The sequence below is a fragment of the Nicotiana sylvestris genome, chromosome 12, assembly GCF_000393655.2.
Source record: "Nicotiana sylvestris chromosome 12, ASM39365v2, whole genome shotgun sequence".
NCBI lineage: Eukaryota > Viridiplantae > Streptophyta > Magnoliopsida > Solanales > Solanaceae > Nicotiana > Nicotiana sylvestris.
Genome location: NC_091068.1, coordinates 15,725,445 through 15,751,544, shown reverse-complemented (window position 1 = coordinate 15,751,544; position 26,100 = coordinate 15,725,445). Strand labels below are relative to the sequence as shown.

Sequence of the window (26,100 nt, the reverse complement as noted above, 5' to 3'; positions counted from 1 at the left end):
GTTTGTGGTTGATTCAATATATTTGATTATGTAGGTATATTTCATAAAAATAGTCGTAGAAATTCATAAGCTTATTGTGATTATGAATTTTCAGTTAACTGTGTTCATTAAATGTAAGGAAGAAACGACATTAAATTTTATAGTTGGAATTCAAAGTTAAGGACTGATTGTCCTTAACTTTTGCACATGAAACTTGAAGTTAAGGACAAAGTGTCCTTAACTTTGGATGTTGAAAGTATATGTTAAGGATTGTATTTCCTTAACCTATGCACTTACAATTTAAAGTTAAGGACTGATTGTCCTTAACTTTTGCACATGAAACTTGAAGTTAAGGACTAAGTGTTCTTAACTTTGGATGTTGAAAGTATAAGTTAAGGACTGTATTTCCTTAACCTTTGCATTTACAATTTAAAGTTAAGGACTTATTGTCCTTAACTTTTGCACATGAAACTTGAAGTTAAGGACTAAGTGTCCTTAACTTTGGAAGTTGAAAGTATAAGTTAAGGACTGTATTTCTTTAACGTTTGCACTTAAAATTTAAAGTTAAGGATTGTATTTGCTTAACTTTTAAACTTGAAATTTTAAGTTAAGTCCTAATCTTTGTTTGTTTTTCCTTCTTTTCTAGTGTTATAATGGAAGGCGATCATTTTTTTGATTTTGACGATTGGCGTAATTTTCTGGTATATTGGAAAGGAGATTTTCAATATAAGGAAACAATTAAAAGTTTTCTGTCGAATGGCCAATGGAAGAAATTGAGGGAAAGTATTTTTGGCAACTTCTTCAGATTACAAAGTGTGAAGTTCTCGGGTAAACTTATGCACTGTGTATTGCTTTCTGAAATTGTTAGTAATGAACCTGATTCGATGACCTTCAAGGTATTTGACCGCGATATTAAGTTTACTCGTGATGCATTCCATATTATTACTGGTTTGAAGTCTTATTCGTCGCTTGACATGAAAGGTTTAAATGAGAAAGAGAATAGGCTTTTAAGAGTCTATTTCCCTGGAAAGGACAAAATTGAGTTGGCTGATTTGTATAGTTTTATTTCTAGTCGCCCACATGGTACAACTTCATCATTTGCTGGAAGCGATGATGATGCTTTGAAGTTGGCAACACTCTATTTTGTTGAGTCGGTTTTGATGGGGTCAGAGCAAATAATGAAAATTGATGACGATGATGCACTTTGCGCTTCCTTCAACTGGGGCTCTCTTGCTTATGAGACGCTATTAAAATCATTGAAGAGTTGCTTGAAATCAAATGAGAATGATGTTCAGAAGGAGAAAGAGAAAGAAAAAGATATTGATAGCTACACTTTAGTTGGCTTTCCTTTTGCGTTTTGTGTCTGGATTATGGAAGTACTTCCTATTTTCCAAGAGAAACAATTTGTGAACTTCAAAGAAGTTGGTTATCCTCGAATGTTATGTTATTCTGAAATGAAGTCTCCACAATTTGATGCTCTTTGTAGAAAATATTTCCATAATGAAAAAGTAAGTAAATGTAATTACTATCTCTTTTTTTGTTTATTTGTTTTAGTTATGTATACTTATGTTTAGTTTTTCTTATATAATAGATGTTTAAGTTGATTGAGGTGTCACCCTTTATTCCCGTGGAAGAAGAAGATACAAAGCCTCTTTGTGTGAAGGAGCCAGTTTCACAAGATCGAGGCTCAAGGTCTTCTTCCACACAATTTGACGAAGGCGTACTTAAGGAAATTGTTAGAGTATGTGTTTCTGCCTTTGAATAGTATTAGTTTTTTATTTGATTATTTCTTACTTACGAACACCTTTTTTTATATTATGTTTTTTGATTCAGAGATTATCAGAGAGTTTTAAGAAGGATTTGCAAGCAGAAGTTACCAGAGTTAATCAGAAAATTGTTGTATCAGAAAAAAAGATTGAGAACGAAATCAAGGTAATTTTAGTTAGTCCAACTTTAGGATTTTGTGTCCTTAAATTTTGAACTTGGAATTGAAAGATAAGGACTTCTTGTCCTTAACTTTTGAACTTTGAAATATGTCCTTAAGTTTTGAACTTGGAATTCAAAGTTAAGGACTTCTTGTCCTTAACTTTTGAACTTGGAGTTCAAACTTAAGGATTGCATTTCCTTAAGTTTTGAACTTTAAGTTCAAACTTAAGGACTGCCTGTCCTTAAGTTTTAAACATGTCCTTCTCTTTGTAACTTAGTTGCTTTCTCAGGATTTAAAGAAAACTCTAGGATCAAAGCTTGATACTTTGATGAACATGTTTGGGAAAGCTGATCAGATGAACACAGATAGAGAATCTAGTGTTCCAATTAGAAAATATGGAGTTGATGATCATTGTCGTGCTACTGAGCGTACTGGCATATTCAACCAAGATACAAGTGGTGTTGAACGTGATGATATGGATGTGCATGCAGAGGGTCAGTATGAAAGAGAATTTAGAGATGCACATCTAGATGATGAAACTGAAAATGTTACTGATATTGGGAAAGGTTAGATATAGATTTTGATTTTTATTTTCGTTGAAATGTATATTCAATAGATTAATACATATAAACTATGCATGTGCATACAGAAGTTTGTGGAGTGCCAGAGAAAATTTGTAGAGTTTGTGGATTGCAGTCACAGGAGGATTTAACAAGTCCATTGGGGACAAGTGTCAGCGAGATTGTATGCAAATGCTTAGAAGGAACGTATGATCTCTCTACACCGCTGTCATACAAAGAAAAATTTGGAGTTCAAACTTGTGCCAGTCAAGGTTAGATAAAATTTTCATTATATATTGTATCTTTATTTCATTATATATTGTATCTTTTGAAGCAGCAAGCGAAGAAGCTGGAGTGCAGTATCAAGAGAAAACTGGACTACAATCTCAAGACATAGGCAGAAGTGAGATTGGTTCCAAATCTATAGATGCAACATATGATGATGATGATGTAGCTGGAATGATCTTGGATATTGCAAATGGTTAGGCAGTGCTTTTTAATTTTATATATGTTTGTTTTAATTAAAGATTATTAACATGTTAGCTGTTGTAAATATTTTTGCAGAATCTTGTCAACAAGCATCTAAAGATCATGATGAACAACTGCAAGATAAAGAAAATGTGGAATTGCAAGAAAAAGAAAATGCTGCACGCAATATTTTAGCTGAGTTGTCTCTTGAAAAAACACAAGAAGGTACTGTGGAGAGACAAGTACTGATTGTGCCCTAATTATTATATGTACAATTGAAATTTTGTCTCTTCATTTGACCTGTTGCATAAAACTAATATGAATAGTCCTTATCCTTCAATTCCAAGTTCAAAATTTAAGGACATAAAATCTAAAGTTGGACTAACTGAAATTACCTTGATTTCGTTCTCAATCTTTTTTTCTGATACATCAATTTTCTGATTAACTCTGTTAACTTCTGCTTGCAAATCCTTCTTAAAACTCTCTGATAATCTCTGAATCAAAAAATATAATATAAAAAAAAGGTGTTCGTAAGCAAGAAATAATCAAATAAAAAACTAATACTATTCAAAGGCAGAAACACATACTCTAACAATTTCCTTAAGTACACCTTCGTCAAATTGTGTGGAAGAAGACCTTGAGCCTCGATCTTGTGAAACTGGCTCCTCCACACAAAGAGGCTCTGTATCTTCTTCTTCCACGGGAATAAAGGGCGACACCTCAATCAACTTAAACACCTATTATATAAGAAAAACTAAACATAAGTATACATAACTAAAACAAATAAACAAAAAGAGAGATAGTAATTACATTAACTTATTTTTTTCATTATGGAAATATTTTCTACAAAGAGCATCAAATTGTGGAGACTTCATTTCAGAATAACATAACATTCGAGGATAACCAACTTCTTTGAAGTTCACAAATTGTTTCTCTTGGAAAATAGGAAGTACTTCCATAATCCAGACACAAAACGCAAAAGGAAAGCCAACTAAAGTGTAGCTATCAATATCTTTTTCTTTCTCTTTCTCCTTCTGAACATCATTCTCATTTGATTTCAAGCAACTCTTCAATGATTTTAATAGCGTCTCATAAGCAAGAGAGTCCCAGTTGAAGGAAGCACAAAGTGCATCATCGTCAACAATTTTCATTATTTGCTCCGACACATTCCTATTTTTCCTCTTGCCCATCAAAACCGACTCAACAAAATAGAGTGTTGCCAACTTCAAAGCATCATCATCACTGCCAGCAAATGATGAAGTTGTACCATGTGGGCGACTAGAAATAAAACTATACAAATCAGCCAACTCAATTTTGTCCTTTCCAGGGAAATAGACTCTTAAAAGCCTATTCTCTTTCTCATTTAAACCTTTCATGTCAAGCGACGAATAAGACTTCAAACCAGTAATAATATGGAATGCATCACGAGTAAACTTAATATCGCGGTCAAATACCTTGAAGGTCATCGAATCAGGTTCATTACTAACAATTTCAGAAAGCAATACACAGTGCATAAGTTTACCCGAGAACTTCACACTTTGTAATCTGAAGAAGTTGCCAAAAATACTTTCCCTCAATTTCTTCCATTGGCTATTCGACAGAAAACTTTTAATTGTTTCCTTATATTGAAAATCTCCTTTCCAATATACCAGAAAATTACGCCAATCGTCAAAATCAAACAAATGATCGCCTTCCATTATAACACTAGAAAAGAAGGAAAAACAAACAAAGATTAGGACTTAACTTAAAATTTCAAGTTTAAAAGTTAAGCAAATACAATCCTTAACTTTAAATTTTAAGTGCAAACGTTAAAGAAATACAGTCCTTAACTTATACTTTCAACTTCCAAAGTTAAGGACACTTAGTCCTTAACTTCAAGTTTCATGTGCAAAAGTTAAGGACAATAAGTCCTTAACTTTAAATTGTAAATGCAAAGGTTAAGGAAATACAGTCCTTAACTTATACTTTCAACATCCAAAGTTAAGGACACTTAGTCCTTAACTTCAAGTTTCATGTGCAAAAGTTAAGGACAATCAGTCCTTAACTTTAAATTGTAAGTGCATAGGTTAAGGAAATACAGTCCTTAACATATACTTTCAACATCCAAAGTTAAGGACACTTTGTCCTTAACTTCAAGTTTCATGTGCAAAAGTTAAGGACAATCAGTCCTTAACTTTGAATTCCAACTACAAAATTTAATGTCGTTTCTTCTTTACATTTAATGAACACAGTTAACTGAAAATTCATAATCAGTAAGCTTATGAATTTCTACGACTATTTTTATGAAATATACCTACATAATCAAATATATTGAATCAACCACAAACACATTTCAAATTTCACACACTAAAATTTTATCAAAAACAGAATTACACAAAATATACTACACTAAATCAACATATAATGCTAATTTTTGAAATTTCACACATACTTCACACGACATTGAACCAACTTACAAATAAAGAAAAACGAAAATGCATAAAAAAAACATATTACCAGTCGCGATTGACAGAAGATGACGGAGAAGATGAAGGAGCAGAAGTTTAACTGAGATTGCAGTTTGCATACGAGGAAGATGAAGAAGCGCAGAACTCTGAACGAATGAAATAAAGGTTTTCGTCGATTTTGGGATTATACAAGAAATAAAGAAAGGGTAATTGTGTCTTTTCCCCCTTAGTAGTGGCTATTTTTTATAAGCATTTTAAATAGTGGATAAATTAAATACACCCTTATTTAGTGGCTACTACACGCCATTTTTACTAAAATTTTCGAGAGTTGTCCTTTTTTGTAACGGGCTACTTTCATTAATAGCACACTATTAAAAATATAATACAAAAGATTAGTATTAATTAATGATTAACAAATATGGCAGTAAAATATTTATATATATAGCAGATTTAATTCAATTCAAATTAGCAAGAATCAAGATGTTTAAAAAAAAGCAATCCTAGTATTTAACATCTTTCCCTATTTTTTCTCTCCATTCCATAACATGTTTTATGTTTTAATTAGAAACCAATCCATTCCATAACATATTTTTTCCTTTCCATGTATGAACCTTTTTATATAATGCAATGTAGATACATCTTTATATTCTGATGAAATAAAATACATATTTTTACGAAAAAATTATAATGTATGTTTGTCGTATATATACATTATAAATCATGTACTTTTTGTTTTAGAAAAATTCATGTATATATGCATATGTTGTTTATATATATTTTTATATTTAAATATATATCATCGATCCATTCCATAATAATGTTTTTCTATTTTTATACATGGACCTTTTTATTCAACTTAATCCTCGAAAAATTATATATCTGTATATTCCAATGAAATAAAATACATATATTTCGTGAAAAATATATGTATGTTTGTGGTATATTATAAATCATGTGTTTTTTCAGAAAAAATTGTGTATATATGCATATGTTATTTATACACATATTTATATTTAAATAGATATAATATACGTATATAAACAACATATGCATATATAACATGCATATTTGTATACATAATCCGAATATAATTAATATATGTGACATACTTTTTTCTTCTATATACATATTAAGCATGTTAATATTTTAGATTAAATTTTATGTAAGGTATATGCTAGCAATATACTTTGAATAATATCAATATAATAATGTATTATGATATATATATATATGACATACTGATGGAATATTTACATTGTAAATTGTCACAATATAATATACTTGAAATATGTTAAATGTATATTTTGAGTTAAAATAAAATTGTACAGAAAAATTTTAAAACTCAAAAAGTAAAAAAAAAATACTAAAATTCTCATTGTGCAAAGGGAATTATTTTTGAGATATTCTTCTTTCAGAATCTTTAATATATTTGGGTAAGTATTATTTATGGAAGAAAAAAAAGAAATTATAGAAGGTGGGGGAAAAGGAAATGTAGTAAAAAGTGTATTAATGTAGAGGGATCCCTTAGTTAATGGAGTTATCAATGTGAAAATGCTAAAAAAAGTAATAAAAATATGCTGGTTTTGGAATGAACAAAGCCTACTATCATTTATGAGAATAGTTTTTAAAAAGGATCAAGCATATAAAAATTTGCATTCTTCTTTCTATTACAAGCAAACTGATAATCTTGTAAGAAAATGGTATACTACGATCTAAAATTTTGCAAGTTATTATAAATATTAAACCGTACTTTAATGTTATGAGCAAACTTAAACCATAGTATATATTGTCCATGAGACATAATTTTTTAAGGCTATATTTATGCTACTTCTTAAAATAAGAATACAATTTAAACTATGACCGAAATTGGACATTTGTGTAAATCAGCCGACAATATTATTAAGGAAGTTTCCTTATTTGAATGAATATTGACTTTTCCAGGCATAAAAGATGAATATAGATGACAAAATAAAACAATATATGATGAAATAGGGTTACCAAGGTGATTAGTAATTAAGAAAAAAATAATTAGGAAAAAAGAAGACATCTTGAGATGCAAGTTTTAAAAAGTATTACGTAAAAATTAATAAAGTAGTCTTCTACATTAAAAAAATCTTATGATGGCCATACGAAATTCTCAATGGGCATATCCTATGGTAAGCCAAGAAAATTCAATACTCCCCTTGTCTTAATTTTATATAATATTTATTCTTTTAATATGTTTAAAAAAGAATGGTAATTTTTATATTTAAAAATAATTTAATTTTAAAATTTTTATTTACTCTTAATGAGATCATTTACAGCCATAAAATGTCTATGTCTTGGTTTTAGGGGAATTTGCATCAATACCTGCTTTTGGATCACGTTTTAACTTGTGTCCGCTTTGCAAAAAAAATTACAAATGTACCTACTTTTTCGCGTAACTTCAGCATACGGGGCTGAAGTAGCAAAGGCAATCACGCAAAACTTCAGCATTCTAGTAGACGAGCTTGGAGTAGTAAAGGCAGTGCTGCAGTTTTTTTTGTCCTGGATAAGATGCTGAAGTTATTTAGTTCATTTGTAAAAACTTCAGCACTAAAATAGCTGAAATTTTTTTTGTCCTGGATTCATTAGTTTTGTCATAAAGCTTTTTCAAAAACTTCAGCAGAAGATGCTGAAGTTATTTAGTTCATTTGTAAAAACTTCAGCACTAAATAAGCTGAAGTTTTTTTGTCTTGGATAAGCTTTTTCAAAAACTTCAGCAGAAGATGTTGAAGTTATTTAGTTCATTTGTAAAAAAATTTAGCACTATATAAGCTGAAGTTGAATCCATAAAACCATAAGCAAAAAACTTGAATCCAGCAAAAAACTTTATAAAGTAATTGTAGTGAATAGTATTTTGTTTGTTGTGCAGTAAAAGGAATCTGGCCACGAAGTTTAACTTTTGGTCACTACGAAAACAGAAAAGTATTTAATTATCGAATTGTAGTTCATTTTAAATCTTATGTTACAACCAGTGCAATATTATGGCAAGTGCTCTTTGGTGTATGAGTTGCAGTCTAAGCAAATGATGGATCTTTTTTACAGTTTTCATCATTTGCAGATTAAGGCAAACTCTTCTGGCCTATCTTTAGGCAGGGTTGGTGTAAGTTGCTGACTGCAGCTCATGCATATCATTAAGCTATTTTTTTTAAAGAGAATGTAATCGGATTCCGTCAATGTTGGGGTTCTGTATATGGCAGAATGAAAATTTCTCTTAAGATGGTGGTAGTATTAGAGAATTAATCATAGTGTCTTTCAGTTGTTAATAAAAGAAGAAGAACAAAACAAAGGAGGAGAAGGAAGAGGAGAAATGAGCTGAAATTGTTTAAAAATTGGGTACAAGTTAATTTTTTTTAAAAAATGGGTATATGTTAAATGATGTCGACTAAAAATGGTACCTGTGCATTTTTTTAGTGGTTTTAGATCATAATTTCAAAAATCTTTCTTTTTTAAAGTCTATGCGTAATCAAACATACTCACATAAATTATGACAAATTGAATACTTAACAATATCATGAGAAAATATTTTAAGATGAATAGAAATTTAAAGAATATATTTATTCAAGCCAGCAAAATAAATAGACAAGGTCGTGTAGTTATCATTCGTCTATGAATTTGTTGGAAAAATTTACACTTAAATTTTGAAAAAAATTATTAAAAAGTGAAAAGTTAAAAAAAATATATATATAAAAGAAAAGCACTTGCTAACATACCAACTTTGGTGGCCACTTCTCTTTTGACATTAAACTTTAGGACCAATTTCCATATTCCCTTTGACCCCTCGTGCTCATCCCCACCTAATCCACTTCCCCACTTGATTTCACTTTTTCTCCATATGTTAATATATTTCATTCTCCTACAAAAAAATTGTATTATAGCTTTAAATAATTTCCCACTTAAAAAAAATATCCTACTTTATTATGTTTGCTCCTTTTGGCCGAGGATTTTTCGGAAATAACCTCTCTATCTCATCGAGAGAAGGGTAAGGTCACCATACACATTACTTATATATATATATATATGTTTTATATTATTAGGGGTGGATGACTCCACCCGAAGGGTAGGTCCGCCTCTACGTGTTAGATACCAAGACTCTCTATCTCCCATTCTCCACCAACCTTTTTGACCATGCTGCTACTTTATATTGTAACTCAAAAGAGCAACAAATTTTATACGGTCAGATCTTTATGTAATAATCATATATATAATAATATTTTATTATAACAGCTAAATTTTTTTGAAATCAATTTTCTATATTATATTATAATATATATTTTATAAAACAACATTTTAGTATAAGAACACAAAAATATAAAAGTATACAAAATTGTTATAGAAAAGTTTGATGGTATAATAATCCCGGGATACCAATACTATGTGACTCGCATTTCCCACCAACCTTTTGACCATACTGCCAGTTTTGATCTGCTTTCACGCAACCCCAACCTTGACTACTCATTATTGGTTTCTCATTTCTTATTTAAAATGAAAAAAAATACAACCCGCCAAAACCCAAGAAAAAGCTTTTATCATATCTCCATTTTCTTGATCTTAGCTTTAATGGAGTCACCATCAATTTCACAAGAACTTGATAATGAGCTTCAAACAGAAGTTCTTTCTCCTTCTTCATCTATGGCTGACACAATTATAAAACCTATTTCAAGAACAACTGTTAATTTTGTTATGGGGAAACATCGTATGGCTGCTGCCATTGCTTCTCTCGATCAGCAAATTCAGTTTATTCAGGTCTTCATTTTTTTAATATTTTCTTTTATAGTTGATAAGGCATGATTTTTGTGTTGATGAAATATAGAACAATATTTATCTTTCTACTAAGTCGGGCAGATAAACCAAATCATTGTCGGTGTTTATTATTTGATTGAGCACGATGTGGTCTGTTAGATGATATAAGCTCTTACCCTTTTAGAAATATCCTTTCTTCTTCTTTTTTAATTTATTTAAATTATATATATTGATTGGTTAAAGATTTTTTCATTGCAACTTAATTTGTAATATTAGATTAGTTAACACTTTCATCGGGTTATTGATTAATGTTGATCATAATACCATTTGTAATTATTTTACTAAGTTACCTGATTGAGCTTTATACGCTGATCAAAGTATAAAACATAAGCTACTTATTATTATTATTATTATTATTGTTGTTGTTGTTGTTGTTGGTGTTGTTATTGGTTATTATTTGAGTTTGAAGTTAGGTGTTGTAAATTCATATTGCAGGAAGAAATGGAGCAGCTTGAATCATATGGAGAGGCCTCCGTAGTCTGCAAAGAGTAAGTTTTAGATTATTCATTTCTACATCGCTTTTTTTCTTATATAGCCAAACTTTTCTATAATAACCTCGTTTGTTCTGATATTTTTTTGCTATTATAGTGAGGTGCTATTATAAATGATATATATTATAACATAATATAAAAATCGATTCCAAAAAATTGTGGCTTTTATAATTGAATGGTGGTTAACTAGTTATATAGAGATATTGTTATAGAGATGTATGACTGTATTAACAATCTGGAACATCATAAGAAGATATGTAAATTATTTGTAAAAGTGAGTTACGCAAAAATGTACAAAATAAAGATTTATCTCGGCTATTTTCTGAATTTCTTTATAAAATTATTTCCTTATATTCTCTTTTATTCTTTCTTTTCCTTCCAAATTCCTTCATGTATTTTGTAAATTTTTTTCCTTATTTTATTAATAAAAAGTGATTATCATATACATGGATTTTTAAAATGAAATAAACTATCTTAAATTTATTATCTCAAAATTATAAGAAAAAATCTTAAGTTGAGTCTGCTTTTTATTATTGTTATTTTTTTGTTGCAGATTTCTTTCAATTGTAGAATCCAAACCAGATGCTCTGCTTCCAGTGTAAGAATTATCACAAATTTACACTTTTTATGAGTTTTAATTTTTCAATTCGTATTTTCTATTTCAGCTGCCTCCATAAGCAAATATAACACTATTTTCTTATTGACCATTTTTCAAAATAATGACAAATTTTATAATTGAGAATGATTTAAATTTAAGCTTCTCATTTTGTCTTTAATGGGAAGTTATTATAGCCATAAATTTTTATATGTTTGTACTACAAGTTTCAAATCTTATTGCTATACAAATTTTATAGTATATCTAGTATTATAAAATTTAAAAAGGTGTTTTATTTCTAAACTTTGAAGACATAGGCCATCACATAAATTACAAAAGAAGAATCAACCTAAATAGCTGTTTACCCAACCACTTAAAGCAACTATAATTGATGAATGTATAATATGTGTATAATCTACGTATAATTTGTGTATGACCGTGCCTAATTAATGAATAATCTATATATACCGGTTAGAAAAAATAAACAGTAAATCCGACCGGCTATTTGTGTAAAGATACCAAAAGGACCCCTAAAGAGATTCAATGGGTCTCCATAGTGTCTTGTAAATTAAGCCAACTTTTCTAATCACTGTTTTTGTAGCTAGTAGTGTTTAGTTAGTTCTTCATTTTGCAATTTCTTAGATTATATTCTGTAAAATATGTTTAGTTTTGGTTAATAAAATTGATTCCAAAAATATTAATTTAGATGAAGTTGAAATAAGACCAACGAAATGTAAACCCCCCGTTTTAATTCTATTTTTCCAAGAGTGGAATATTAGTGCTACAACCTCCCACAATAATTTTTTTCTTCAAACGGAGTGTCAGTAGGCATCGTTCATATGGATAATGAACCCGTCCTTCTATTCTTATTTGCTTAAATATCAAACTTTATCGGGATTATTAACGAAAGTTATAATGGAGTGATAAGTATTATTTTTCAACGGTATCGAGTTCGATTCCTAGGTATAAAATTACCTTTGTAAGAGAGCATTTTACCTTCAATGTGGGACTTTCCAATACGAATTCGAATTTAGTCGGACCCCAATGAGTACAACATAGAATGAAAAACCAAAAAGAAAATAGACTTTGTCGTGACTCCCTACAAGAAATAACATTGTTATATTTGTGTCATTTCTTTTTTTGGTTTCACATCTGGTGTACTTTACCTACATTGGAACCCGACTATATTCGAATTCACGCCGCGCAGGGCCCTATCTAGGGGAAGCGCTCCTTACCAAAGATTTTTCCAACTCATAACTCGAACCCGAAATCTCTAATTAAGAAAAGAACAGCCCCATCAGATGCACCACATTTTTTGGTGCTTTTTTTGTGTCATTTCACCTATAAATTTAGACATCATTTCAACCATAATGGTATTCCTCTTTTGGGCTTCACAGAGTTTGAAAGCATGGTGGATGGAAAACAATAGCTTATAGCTTTCTTGGACTAGCTTTTCCAAGGCCAAAAGCAAATTTTTCAAGAGTTTTTTTTTAAAAGTTAAAGTGTTTGGCTAAGTTTTTAGAAGAAAGAAAAGCTTTTGAGCAGAAGTAGAAGCGGAAAAAATAGCTGCTTCCCAAAACCACTTTTGAGAAAAATACACTTAGAACACTTTTTACAAGTTTGACTAAATATTAATTGCTGCTCAAAAGTGTTTTTCAAATTAATTAACCAAACATATAAACTGCTTCTCACCAACTATTTCTAAAAAAACACTTTTGAAAATAAATGCTTCAAAATAAGCTAATTTTAGAAGCTTGGCCAAACATGCTATTAGATTATATATGACCTTTCACAAAGAAATTATGGTTTCGTTATGAGCAATTAGGGGAAAAAAGTTATTTTGAACAACAACATCAATTGCTTCGAGATGAAATTTCCTCATTTCTCTTGCTTAGTTTACAAATGAAAAGAAGAAAGACATACGTAGCACAGAGATCTTCAAATTCTACTTTATTTTTGAAGTTTGACTTAAATATCTCTAATTTTAACATAAAATAGTAATCACTATCTAAAAAAGTTATGTGACACAACTAATAAAAGAGACTAGTAGTCCCAAGGGCTTTGGTCTAGTATTAAAAATACAATACGTAATGTGTGAGTTAGATGCACGTTGCAAGTTTGAACCTCCTGGAAACAAAACTTGATAGGGAAATTATTGCATGTAGTGTGTTCTTATAAGTGAAAGGAGACCGGAAGCGAAACTCGTAAAAAATTAGAAAAAAATAAAAGATAAGTAAGGACAAGAAACGAGTGACGATAATATACTTAAACCTGAAGAAGATACAATTAGAGTGAAATAATTAAACTAGGTGACAGAGCCGATCATATAAATAAGATGCAATAAAATAAATTAGGTGGCTTAGCCAATCATAATGTTAGAGTAATATAATATAAACTTGATTGTTATTAAAATTGAAAACTTGATATTACAAGCTAAAAACTTATAATAGTATACTAGAGCGAGTAAGCTTTAACCAATTTTAGAGAGAGGGAGAGAATTCTTTCTCAAGTGGTAGTGTAATGTAGTATGTTTTTATTAGTGATTGGGGGGGGGGGATTATTTATAGCCAAAAGCTAAAATAAGATAGTTTTTCCTTATGTCATTGATGTTGTCATTAGGAGTAAGTGCTTGCTGATGTCATGGATGATATCAGCTGTGATGTCAATATGTTGTCATGCTGATATAATCCATGATTATTTTCTTAGAAAATTATATCGGGGTCTTCTAATGATGATGATGATGATTTTTCAAACGAAGATGCTTGACATTGTTGACCTAGAATTTGTGTCTTGATTTGGTAGAGAATTTTTTCTATTTGCTGGATAAAATCAAGTTTGCTGCTGGAATTAGCTAGTTGTGCAGCTGCAATAGATTTCTGCTGTAAAAATGAAATTTGGGCAGAATCCATTATGGCCAGATATTGTGGATTAGTCAAAAATCACTTGTCTATTACTGGGACATATACTTCAGACGGATCTCAATTTTTGTACCATTTACAGTGGTCTTGGGGGGTTAACCACGGTAGTCCTTTGTGTCCTTCTGGTTTGTGGAAGAAAAATTTCTGGGAGTAGATCCACAGGATGTAAAATATGTGGGAAAATTAGAGTATGAGTATTTGTTGCTCACTAGAATACCTGTGGCAAAAATAGTCATATTCATTTTTTACTGGCGAAATGATAATTTCAACCTTATGACCGTAAGCATAGCCACCACTGATGCATAAACCACTGATGGAATTCAGAAGTTAATAGTTTATCCCGGAAGATAAACCATGAATATTTTTCAAGTTGGTTTTGGAAGGTGAAAGCATTCATTCACACTGCTTGGTAGTCATAATAATTATAAAATTATGGTCCAAAAGATTGAGAAGCTTTTAGTATTTAGCTGGATGTGTTCCCTATTCTTTTGGTGAGATTATTTTGTTAATCCACACTGTGATATGTGTGACATATGACTGGGTTTACTTATATTTGTAAGGTTTAAATAAGCAGGATTTGGTATCTGTGAGAATGAACTTATAATATTTTTGGGTATAGTTTGGAGTTTTTTTATATGGAATTGGCTAAAGGGCTAAGTATTTATTTAGCTACCTCTTGGGGATTGGAATGCCAGAATTCTGGTTCAATTTTAACAAATGGGTAAACTCTTTCATTCTTAATGTAAGTGGGTTCCTCGGAGGTGCCTTTGCTTGAAAAAATAGGTTGTAGCACTGATGAGGAAAGTGCTTGATTGGGTGCCGAATGCACCGCGCTTGTATTTTGTGTGGGATGTCAGATAGACATCCAGTGCGTGCAATGGGGCATTTAGCCTCTACTGATTTTTGTGTGGTGCTTTTAGCAACCACATGACGTGAGGAGTCTGTGTGGCTTTGGGCCGCCACGAGGTTGAAAGAAGATGCGTGGCTTTGTGGCGCCACATTCGAACAATAATTTTGATACAATTGATATTGATCTCTCAGTTATTTTCTGAAAAAGTCCAGGCATGGTTATTTGATTTTTGAATCCAATGAATTAGCGCCAATGGATGAATTCTTCATCCGACCAAGGAGAAAGCATGGTTTGGCTTAGATGAGTTTGAGCTTGTTGAGATTCTTTTTCCTCAACCAAGTCTGTCCACTTTTTTTAAATGAAAATTGTAATGAGCTCTGAATTTTCTAAGAGATAAGCTTGGGGAACTCCGCTCATAGCATAATCTGATGGTTTTCTATATTTGGCTGGCTTGGTCCAATTGTGTCTTTTGAGGGTTGGTTGGAGGTAACTGAAATGATTTGTTGTTGGGATACAACATCTGTTTGGGACTGTTTGGGTACTGCTTCTGTCATATTTTCCTCCAGTGGAGGAAGAGCAGGTATTTGAGTATCCAAAAATTCTGTCTTTGTTTTCCTAGGCATTTTATCTTCCCTACAAAAATTCTCGGGGTAAGAAAATCTGAAATACAGTTTAAGCTCCTTGAAGTTGGAGAAAGGAAGAAATTTTTGTGAGGGGAAGAAAAAGGGTGGAAGAAAGCCATAGTCATATTTGCAAGTAATTAGGTGAAAAATTTATTGATCCATGTGTTCATAAATCTAAGTTTATTGATCCATAAATTCCACATAACAACAAGTTAAAAATAAGAATAATAATCCTTACTTCCTTCCATGGCTCTGATACTAAAGGGAGCTTAAACTGTATTTCAGATTGTTTTATTCTAGAATTTTTGCAAGGGAGATAAAATGCTTAGGAAAAAAAAGACAGAAATTTCGGATACTCAAATACCTGCTCTTCCTCTGCCAGAGGGAAATATGACTGAATCAATACCTAAACAATCCCAAACAGATGTTGTATCCTAATGAAAAATCATTTCAGTTGCCTCCAAGCAACCCTCAAAAGACACAACCAGACCAAGCTAGCCTAAACCATGAGCGGGGTTCCTCAAGCTTATTTCTTAGAAAATTCAGAGCCCATTCTATTTCCAATCCAGAGAAATGGGCAGACCAAGTTGAGAAAGAAGAATCTCAACAAGCTCAAACTCAACTAGCCCAGACTATGTCTTTTCCTTGGTCAAATGAAGGATTTATGCGCCAACTCATGGGATTCAAAGATCAAATGACCATGTTTGGCCTTTTTAGAAAATAACTGAGAGATCAATATCAATTGTATCAAAATTATTGTTCTAATAAGGCGGCACAAATCCAAGCATCTTCTTCCAACCTCGTGGCGGCCCAAAGCCATACAACTTTCTCATATTCCGTGGTTGCTAAAAGCACCACACAAAAATCAGTGAAGGCTAAAAGCCCCATTGCACGCACTAGATGTCTATCCAACATCCCACAAAACAAAAACATGGTGCATTCGACACCAGTGCCATAATCTATTTCTTCATGCAAAGGCTCCTACTCTGAGGAACCCACTTATATTAAGAATGAAAGTGTCTAACCACTTATTCAAATTGAACCAGAATTCTTAAATTCCAATCCCCAAGAGGTAGCTAAGCAAATACTTAGCCCTTTAACCAATTTCATACAAAAAAAACTCCTAACTATACTAAAAAATACTATGAGTTCATTCTTACATACACCAAATCTTGCTTATTTAAACCCTAAAAAGATAAGAAGACACAGTCATATGTCATACATACTACGGTGTGGATTAAAAAAAATATTCTCACCAAAAGAATGCGGAACATATCTAGCTAAATACAAAAAGGTTTCTCAACCTTTTGATCCACAATTTTATAATTATTATGACTACCACGTAGCGTGAATGAATGCTTTCACCTTCCAAAACCAACTAGGAAAATATTCATGGTTTATCCTCCAGGATAAACAATTAACCTCTGAATTCCCTCAGTGATTTATGCATCAGTGGTGGCCTGCTTACGGTCATAAGGTTGAAGTTCTCCCTTTGCCAGTAAAACAAGGATATGACTATTTTTGCCACAGATTTTCTAGTGAGCAACAAATACCCACACTCCTCTAGTTTTCTCACAAATTTCACATTTCGTAGATCTACTCCCAGAATTTTTTCTTCCACAAACTAGGACACAAAAGACTATCATGATTAGATCTCCAAGGCCACTACAAGTGGTACAAAAATTGGGATCCATCTGTAGCATATTACCCAGCATAGACAAGTGGTTTTTGGCTAATCCACAATATCTAGCCATAACAGATGCTGCCCAATTTTTATTTTTGTAGCAGAAATCTATTGCAGCTGCACAATTAGCCAATTCCAGCAACAAACTTAATTTTATCCAGTAAATGAAAAAAGTTCTTCACCAAGTCAAGATACAAATTCCAGGTCAATAATATCAAGCATCTTTGTCTGAAAAATCATCATCATCAGAAGACCCCGATATAATTTTATGAGAAAATAATCAGGGATTACTTCAGTATGACAAAATATTGACAACACAACTGGCATCATTCACGATATCAACAAGCACTTACTTCTAATGACATCATCAATAACATTAGGAAACGCTATCTTATTTTAGTTTTTGACTATAAATATTTCCCCCTATCACTTGTAAAAATACAATACATTACACTATCACTTGAGAAAGAATTTTTTTCCCTCTCTCTCTAGAATTGGTTAGAGCTTACTCCCTCTAGCATACTGATAAGTGTGGATTTTAACCACTTGCTAGTACCTTCTTGCTTTAATTTTAGTCCGAAAGTGTTGATTCTTGTTCCTAAACTGATGAAATTGTGCAAATTATAGGCTTGTTGGAGGATGTGACCTTAACGAACGATTCTAACTTAAAAAAGGAGTATTCAGGCTCAAAAAGGCAAGAAAGAGTACATCAGGCTAAAGTGCGGTCCGCAGAAATACACATGCGAACGCAGAGAAGACACCTGAGCCTTAGAGGAGTTTAAACAAGTGTGGTCCGCGCACCAAATTATGCGACCGCAAAAGCTGGTCACACTGACATTATTGGAAAAGTTCAAAGAAGGTGCAAGAAGACCAAGTATGAAGCCTCGCTAAAGTGCGGTTTGTAGATGAAAAAATGCAGCCGTAGTCGCTGAAGTGCAGCAACAGATGGAATAGTACAGCTGCAGAAATCCTCCAACTGAAGAAGAGAAGAAAAGTGCGGACTGCACATGGAATTGTGCTGCCGCAAAATCTCCCGAAGGGCATTTTTGTCAACGAATTTCAGGGCACTATAAATAGACAGGAAACACTTTTTAGAAGTTTTGTATTGTAAGCATCTGTAGTAGTTATCTTTTATCCTTCTGGAAAAGTAGTGAAAAATATTGGTAAAGAATCATTAGTTTTATCAATTAATCTTAATTGTGACCCTGAGTTATTAAATTCAGTTCTTGTTTATAATTGAGTATTTATTATTTAGCCTTGTTTATGCATTATTTCTAGAATTAATAGTTACAAACAATGATTCATTCCTATTTGACTTGGTTCTTACTTGAGAAAGAGAGACTTAGTCTAGGAAAACTTGGCTAACAAGGAATTGGGCTAGTTAAGGTTTTGGCTAGTCTAATTAAAGGGTTTGAACTAGAGATAGAGAAAACCTGACTTGAACTCATATCAACTGTTTGAATTAATACCCAATTGGACTTGAGAAAGCCAATTTGGGCATAACCACTATATATCTGAGAAGTATTGAGTGGGTACTTGAGAATTGAAATTTATAGTACACCCCGATCAACAAAACAAACATTAACGTGATTTACCCATTAGGTTGGCACCTAGGCGAAAGTTACATCCCTAGGCTTTTCCCAATTGATTAAAATATAAAAAATAATTATTCTCTTTCTAGTTAATTGCAATTAGTTTAAATTTCTTAGTTTTAATTAGGAAAACAAACACCCTTTGTTTGGAAGCGCAATTGAGTTGTTTCACGTACTCTCATCAAGTATCTACCCTATCACCCTACACAAACTCCTTGATGAATTCGACCCCGACTCTTGTTGGGTACTATAATACATCAACGGCTGTTTTCACTCACTATTGAGTGCGGATTGTACGTAGATTACATACTATTATAAGTTTTTGAATTGTAATATCAATTTCAGTTTCAATAACAATCAAGTTTATTTATATTACTCTTGCATTATGGTTGGCTAAGCCACCTAATTTATTTTATTGTATTTTATTTATATGGTCGGCTCTGCCGCCTAGTTTATAAATTGCACTTTAACTGTATCTTCTGCAGATTTAATTATATTATCATCACTCGCGTCCTATCGTTGCTTCTCTTTTATTTCCCCCCTAATCTTTTAGGGGCTTCACTTTCGGTCCCCTTGGTGTGTGTGTGTGCGTATGGTTAATCTCTTACGAAATATATATTTTTAGTCGCTCCAAAAAATAATAGGTTTTGTATATGTGTATTATGTATAAAAAGTATACATATTTATATATTTTTTGACTAATGAAAGTAATTAGTTCAAACGACCGATTAATTTTGTATTTTATACTTATTTTCTTGGTAGGCAATTGTTGAAGTTAAATTTCTTAATATGATATTTAAGTGAAGATAAGTAGAGGGATGGAATTTCAAACCGTCCAAACGAAATAAAATGTTGGTTTGCTTTTGCAGGACAAAAGGCCCATCAGATGTTAAGTGGGATAGATGGTTTCAAGGAGCCAATGGGTCAAGACGTAACAAACGATGGATTTGAATTCCCTTTTCACCAAAAAAACCAAAGAAATTAAGGAAAACATTTGGATTTTTCTTTTTATATACATACAATCAGATATTTTTATTTGTATATGTGCTTTTTATAATGTTGTATCAGGTGTCATGTTAAAAGATAAGTGAGAAAAAACTACCCTAGGGGCCAACATTACTCAAATTGGTCCTTACAATATTATACTAAAGTGCGGGTGAAAATTAAATATAGTCAGATTTACAAGTGGTAATTGAAAATAACCACAATTTTAAAAGTAATCGAAATTTAGTCACTTTTTATGTAAAGATAAATCTGAACGATAATACTGTTCAAAATCCAAAAAATATTCTAGCATATTATACTGGAGTTCCAATTTTTTACATGTGAACTTCCGGCATAATATATTGGAGTTCCAACATAATATACTGGTCCAACATAATATGCTGGAAGTTCATACACTGGTGCTCCAATCTCCAGTATATTATGCTGGAATTTTTCGTGTGCTGGAGTTCCAGCATAATATGCTTGAAGTTCATACACAGGTGCACCAATCTCCAGTATATTATGCTGGAACTTTCTGTGTTACAGCAAAATAGTAGCTTTTTTTAATGTGCAAACGCTGGCTATTTTTTATTTACCAGTCCGAAAACTGGCTAGTCCGTGCTATTTTCACAATTAAGACTTGAGAATAGAATGACCACCCTGAAACTTAGAACGGCTGGCCTGTTTGGATACTAGAACGGGGAGAGGGCTTCGTGCCCATTCTCTATTCGGGCACGATCAAGAACATAAAAAGAAATGTAAAATCGAAAATCTTTTGATGAATTAAAATGAAAATAATGTGAGTTAAAAGAAATAAAATATTGGGTCTGGGTCTCGAGTTAGAAAAAATATTGATTGGATCCGGTCTGAACCGGCCTAGTTGCCTGGTCTAGACTTTAGATTGAAGAACAGTCACAATGCTAGTTCTGATTACAAAATAATCATGGGACGAGTGTAACTGAATTTGAACTAATTAAAAAGACCAATATTATAATAGAGTGTAAGAAATAAAATTGAAGTTACAAAATTTGGAGTTACTATCTGTTCTCCAAACCAAACTTACCAAACAAAAAAAAAAACGACAAGAGAGAATACGAGAAATTAAAAGTTAATATCTTCCGTGTATAATATTAATTGTTCCGGTTTATGTGTCTCTTTTTATTTTTCAAAGATCAATTAAACTAATTTCTTGATTAACATCAACCAAAATTTATTCAATTTCAAATTAAAAATTAGACATTTAAGTAGTTCAAAATAATACTGTAGTCTGTAGCATTTGGCTTCTTCCTCGGTGATGAAGTTGTGTAGGCTTTTCCATTCACAACGGCGTCCAAGTAAAACAATATGTTGCATCATTGTTATCTAAAAATAATTACAAATAACTTTTCACAAAAATAAACTGCGTAATAATATAAAAATAAGACAAGTTACATATTATTATAGACTAAAATATGCTTATAAATTAGAAAATTTTAAAAGCTATCAAAAGTTAAATTCTATATACTCATCGCTTCTTGATAATAGGCTATATTCATGTAGTTTAGCGACCAGTTACGCCCCAACTTAGCTATACTTTATTGCTATATGAAGGTTAAATGATAAAAAATGGCTCTAATAATGAATTTTGTGCTTTGCAGGAGCAAGTCTTGATTATGAGAACATTGAACAGTGTTTGGAGCTAATTTGGAGCAAGGAAGGCCAACCGGAGGTAAATGCGCGTGAAAGAAGAAGGAAAAAAATAGAAGACAGTTGAACTCCAGGAGCGCAGGCCAAGCGCGTCCGCGCTCAAGCCGCGCTCGTCAGGCAGAAAAGAATGCTATATGCGCGGCCCAAGCGTGGACGCGCTCGTCACTTCGAGGAACGTTATTTTCAGGGGTGAATTTGTAAGTTCGAGGGCAACTCTCCTTAATCTATAAAAAGCCCAGCTCGCCCAAAAAGAGGGTATCAAGGTTTTTGAAGGATTATTGAAGGCAAGAAGAGGCAAAAGGCAAGGCGAAAGATTCGACATAGAGTTTGACCTTTCTTCCTCTTGTTTTGATCATTAATGATGAATTCTACTGTTATGATTGTAAAAACGATTATGCGTAGCTAAACTCTTAATCTAGGGTTTTGATGGAACCTCTTGGAGGATGAATTTCTGATATGTTAATATAGATTTGCCTTAATATTTTCTCTATTTGTTCAACTATATTGTGATTGTTGTTGATTGAAGGGTCCTCAATCAGTTGTGCCTATTTAGTATGCATTACTCGGGAGAGAGTGTATATTTAGGTAGTTGTTGAACAACACCACTCCTGACGTATATGAGGGATCAATACGAAGGGTTTAAAGGTGGGATTAGGGATAACAAAACCTTGGGTGCGATCTAAGTGAGTTGTAACTAAGGCCAGCTAGCGTAATTCGGGAGAATATGTCTAGTATATTGTTGTAATTACTCGAAAGAGAGTTACGAAGTCAGAGTGCTCATGATCGATAGAGAAGACTTAGGCAAATTTATAGCAAACATAGCGGAAAAGATTCTGACAAGAGGGGAAATCATAACCTTTGACCTTTCTCATTCTTGCTTACAACCAGTTTATAGCTAGTTCTTAATTACTGCATTTTTATTACGTAATATTTAGTTTATAAACACCCAAATTGTTACTCAAATATCTCTGAAGATTGAATACGTAAATTTCTGTGCGTCCAATAGCTGTGATTGATAGGTTAATTCCATGTGGAATTTGACTCCAGACTTGTTAACCGAAATATATTTGCAGTGATCACTTTGTCCTTTTATAAGGCATAGTTGGGCGTGATCAAATTTTGGCACCGTTGCCGGAAAATTAACAGTGTTATTGATTGCAGTGAAAAAGAAGTGCAATTTTTTTTAGTGTAGTTAATTTTTGACAATTTAATTTGATCATTGAAATTCTAAGAACTGGAAGCATTATCAGATCCTGAGAAGGTGTTGAGGGCATTGAACCGTGCAAATAGGAAAGGCAAACAACAATAGAACTCACCCAAAAAAATTGAACCAGATATGGAAGACGATAATCTAAACAACAGAGACAACGTGAATGACCCAAACAACAGGAACAACGCAAATGACCTAAATGATCAGGGTGCGACACCTCTTGTGCCAGAAGCGACACTATATGATTGGGCACAACCCACAACTAACAACTTAGCAACTGCTATTGTAGTCCCTGATACAAGCAGATTCATTCCAGATCACAAATAACATGCTACATCTGTTGCAGAATAAGGGACTAGTCTCTGGGTCATACATTGAATATCCTCAGCATCATCTCAAGAATTTGCTATCAATTTGCGCCATGCAGAGGCAACACAACGTGACACCGAAAGCAATACGTTTGCTGTTGTTTCCATTCTCAGTGACAAGAGCAGCTCAGACTTGGCTTAATTCACTCCCCATCAACTCCATCACTACTTGGGAGGAATTAGCCAAGCAATATTTGAGCAAATTTCATCCACCCAGTAAGAATGCTCAGCAAATTGATGAGATATTGAGCTTCAAATAGAAACCAACTGAGACACTACACGAAACGTGGGAGAGATTCAAGGGTCTACTGGTTACGTGTCCATATCATGGTATTTCGGAGCAGATGTTGGGGCAAAGTGGGTTTGGCAGATAGTTTGAAAGCCAATGTTGATGCTTCAGCAGGTGGAGCATTTTTGAGCAAAACATTCAGAGAGAGCAAGATCCTACTTGACAAGATGTCACAAAACTCACGATGGACAACAAGAAACGCTCTCTAGACCTGGCTAACTTTATAGCTAAAAATATGGTCACTCTAATAACACAAATGAGCATCCTCTCCAAGAAGGTTGAAGAATCATACCAGAAGCAGTAGGTACATATAGTTGATGCAACCAATGGGGGTCTATGTACATCATGCATTAACCAACCATATGTCTACTCATGGAGTGCCGAAGGTGATAGTCAACAATATCAGGAGAACATGAATTATGTGGCTAACTACGGGGGACCGAGACCAGGTGGTCAGAATTGGGGTCAGCAGAATCAACAATGCAAACCAGCTCAGCAGCAGTACAATAACAACAATAATCATGGAGCTATGCGACCATAGGGGCAAATGGTGCCTTACCAGAGGCAACATGGGTACAACTAGCAAAATCAGCAGCAGGCTTATCAACAACCTCCACAACAACAGATTGTGAGACATGAAGATGTGTTTGCTAAACTCGAGGGAATGATGCAACAAGTGATTGGGTCCACTGGAAAACTAGCTGATAGGGTAGACTCGCATGAGTCGGTGATTAAGAATATTGAGATCCAGTTAGGACAGATTTCCATGGCCCTAAACAATCGTCCTCATGGGACGAAACCTGCAGACACACAAATCAATCCAAAATAGCAGGGCCCGAAGCAGCTGATGGTAGGGACTTAGATCTGGAGCAAGAAGTTGCTCGCGAAAGCAGGCCGATTGAGACACTGGTGCCAGTACCCATTGATATAGATGATTCAGCAGGTTTAACTGAAGTGATGGTACAGAATACGCAAAAGAACACCAACAAAGAAGATGAGGTTGCGAAAGAGATTGAGGCTACACCGGAACCGACAATAGAAGCAGTGCCTAAACAAGAGCAAAACCAAATCACAAGAAAGAAACGACCTACAACACCATTCCCACAAAGATTGGCCAAATATAAAAAAGATGAGCAATACAAGAAATTTTGGAGATGTTGAAGCAAATTCAGGTAAACATTCCATTGATTGATGATTTAAAGGAAATTCTTGGGTATGCAAAGATGATGAAGAACTTGATGTCCCACAACTTTGACTTTCAAGACTTGGCCACGGTTACTCTGACTCAAACATGCAGTGCTGTTGTGGCAAGTTCTATAGTCGAGAAGCTGTCTGATCCAGGGAGTTTCACAATCCCTTGCACAATAGGCAACTTTGCTTTTGCTAAGGCACTGTGTGATCTGGGAGCTAGCATAAATCTTTTGCCCCTAGCTATCTACAAAAGACTAGGGATTGGAAGAGCTAGACCCACATCTATGCTATTACAGCTGGCTGACCGAACCATGAAGAGGTCATCTAGGATTCTAGATGATGTATTGGTGCAGGTTAGGAAGTTTGTGTTCCCAACAGATTTTGTCATCCTTGATTGTCGGGTTGACGAGGAAATTCCCATAATTTTGGGAAGACCATTTTTGGCCACTGGGAGAGCTTTAATTGATTGTGAAAATGGAGAGCTTAAGATGAGATTAAACGATGAAGAGATAACATTTAACGTGTAGAAATCTATGCACAGACCCAGTGAATTTTCCAATTACTCTCTAATAGATGCGGTGGGTGTAGTGTTGGAGGAGGACGATTAAGTATTGAACGTTAAAGACCCCCTAGAAGCTTGTCTCATGAACTTAGATGAAGCTAATAGTGAAGACTTGGCAAAGTGGGTACTGGCTCTTGAAGGCCAAGGTTTTTGGAAAAAGGAGCTTGAATTTGAGCCTTTGCACTTGGAGGAAAGAAAAACTCCTCCAGCTAAGCCGTCAATAGAAGAGCCACCAAAGTTGGAACTGAAGCCACTGCCCTCTCATCCCAGGTATGCATTCTTAGGACCTAACTCAACTCTACCCGTTATTATCTCATCCAGTTTGTTAGATGTGCAGGCAGAACAGCTTTTGTAGGTACTAACTGAGTGCAAGACTGCAATTGGATGGACCATTGCGGATATTAAGCGGATCAGCCCGACCTTCTGTATGCATAAGATTTGGCTGGAAGATGGGAGCAAACCTTCCAGAGAACATCAAAGAGGGTTGAACCCCAATATGAAAGAAGTGGTGAAAAAGGATGTGATTAAATGGTTAGATGTGGGAATCATATTCCCCATCTCTGACAGTAACTGGGTTAGGCCAGTGCAGTGTGTACCTAAAAAGGGAGGTATGACAGTAGCGAAAAATGAGAAGAACGAGTTGTCTCTACATGAACAGTCACATGTTGGCGAATCTGTATGGATTACAGGATGTTGAACTTGGCTACCAGGAAAGACCATTTCCCACTACAATTCATCGATAAGATGCTAGATAGATTGGCAGAGAGGTCTCACTTTTGCTTCCTGGATGGATACTCGAGGTATAATCAGATTTCCATTGCCCAGGAGGATATAGAGAAAATGTCATTCACC

At 33.4% G+C, this 26,100-nt stretch overlaps 3 protein-coding genes and 1 non-coding gene across 6 annotated transcripts; 3 read left to right on the top strand and 1 right to left on the bottom strand.

Moving 5' to 3' along the window:
* Window positions 1-805: 805 nt before the first annotated feature.
* LOC138884308 (uncharacterized) lies at window positions 806-3,242 on the top strand. 2 transcript variants are annotated; one of them, XM_070165422.1, is made up of 7 exons: window positions 806-1,487; window positions 1,571-1,720; window positions 1,813-1,911; window positions 2,196-2,472; window positions 2,559-2,738; window positions 2,804-2,947; window positions 3,031-3,242. In XM_070165422.1, the coding sequence occupies exons 1-7, from the start codon at window positions 816-818 to the stop codon at window positions 3,192-3,194; spliced, it is 1,686 nt and encodes a 561-aa protein (XP_070021523.1). In that variant the 5' UTR covers window positions 806-815; the 3' UTR covers window positions 3,195-3,242. The 2 variants fall into 2 exon arrangements, with proteins under 2 accessions (XP_070021523.1, XP_070021522.1); XM_070165421.1 differs by having other exon boundaries at window positions 2,556-2,738.
* A 6,572-nt stretch (window positions 3,243-9,814) lies between these two features.
* Window positions 9,815-20,083, top strand: LOC104240716 (guanine nucleotide-binding protein subunit gamma 2-like). Of its 2 annotated transcripts, none has more exons than XM_009795590.2 (4): window positions 9,815-10,148; window positions 10,641-10,693; window positions 11,250-11,294; window positions 17,994-18,613. In XM_009795590.2, exons 1-4 carry the CDS (start codon window positions 9,888-9,890, stop codon window positions 18,028-18,030), a joined length of 396 nt encoding a protein of 131 aa, XP_009793892.1. In that variant the 5' UTR covers window positions 9,815-9,887; the 3' UTR covers window positions 18,031-18,613. The 2 variants fall into 2 exon arrangements, with proteins under 2 accessions (XP_009793892.1, XP_009793891.1); XM_009795589.2 differs by lacking the exon at window positions 17,994-18,613 and adding an exon at window positions 19,828-20,083 and having other exon boundaries at window positions 9,860-10,148.
* Window positions 20,084-23,428: 3,345 nt separating this feature from the next.
* On the bottom strand, window positions 23,429-23,540 carry LOC138884464 (small nucleolar RNA R71). Its single transcript, XR_011404657.1, has one exon. It is a non-coding gene; the product is annotated as a small nucleolar RNA R71 (small nucleolar RNA).
* A 1,109-nt stretch (window positions 23,541-24,649) lies between these two features.
* LOC138882716 (uncharacterized) lies at window positions 24,650-25,213 on the top strand. The gene has a single exon (XM_070163336.1). The coding sequence runs from the start codon at window positions 24,650-24,652 to the stop codon at window positions 25,211-25,213; it is 564 nt and encodes a 187-aa protein (XP_070019437.1).
* The last annotated feature ends 887 nt before the right edge of the window (window positions 25,214-26,100 follow it).

Coding starts and splice junctions, on each gene's coding strand:
- LOC138884308 (XM_070165421.1), top strand. CDS start 816: ATGCACTGTGTATTGCTTTCTGAAATTGTTAGTAATGAACCTGATTCG. Junction 1,912..2,195: donor AGATTGAGAACGAAATCAAG/GTAATTTTAGTT, acceptor TTGCTTTCTCAG/GATTTAAAGAAAACTCTAGG. Junction 2,473..2,555: donor TGTTACTGATATTGGGAAAG/GTTAGATATAGA, acceptor ATGTGCATACAG/AAGTTTGTGGAGTGCCAGAG.
- LOC104240716 (XM_009795589.2), top strand. CDS start 9,888: ATGAAAAAAAATACAACCCGCCAAAACCCAAGAAAAAGCTTTTATCAT. Junction 10,149..10,640: donor AGCAAATTCAGTTTATTCAG/GTCTTCATTTTT, acceptor TTCATATTGCAG/GAAGAAATGGAGCAGCTTGA. Junction 11,295..19,827: donor CCAGATGCTCTGCTTCCAGT/GTAAGAATTATC, acceptor TTGCTTTTGCAG/GACAAAAGGCCCATCAGATG.
- LOC138882716 (XM_070163336.1), top strand. CDS start 24,650: ATGTTGAAGCAAATTCAGGTAAACATTCCATTGATTGATGATTTAAAG.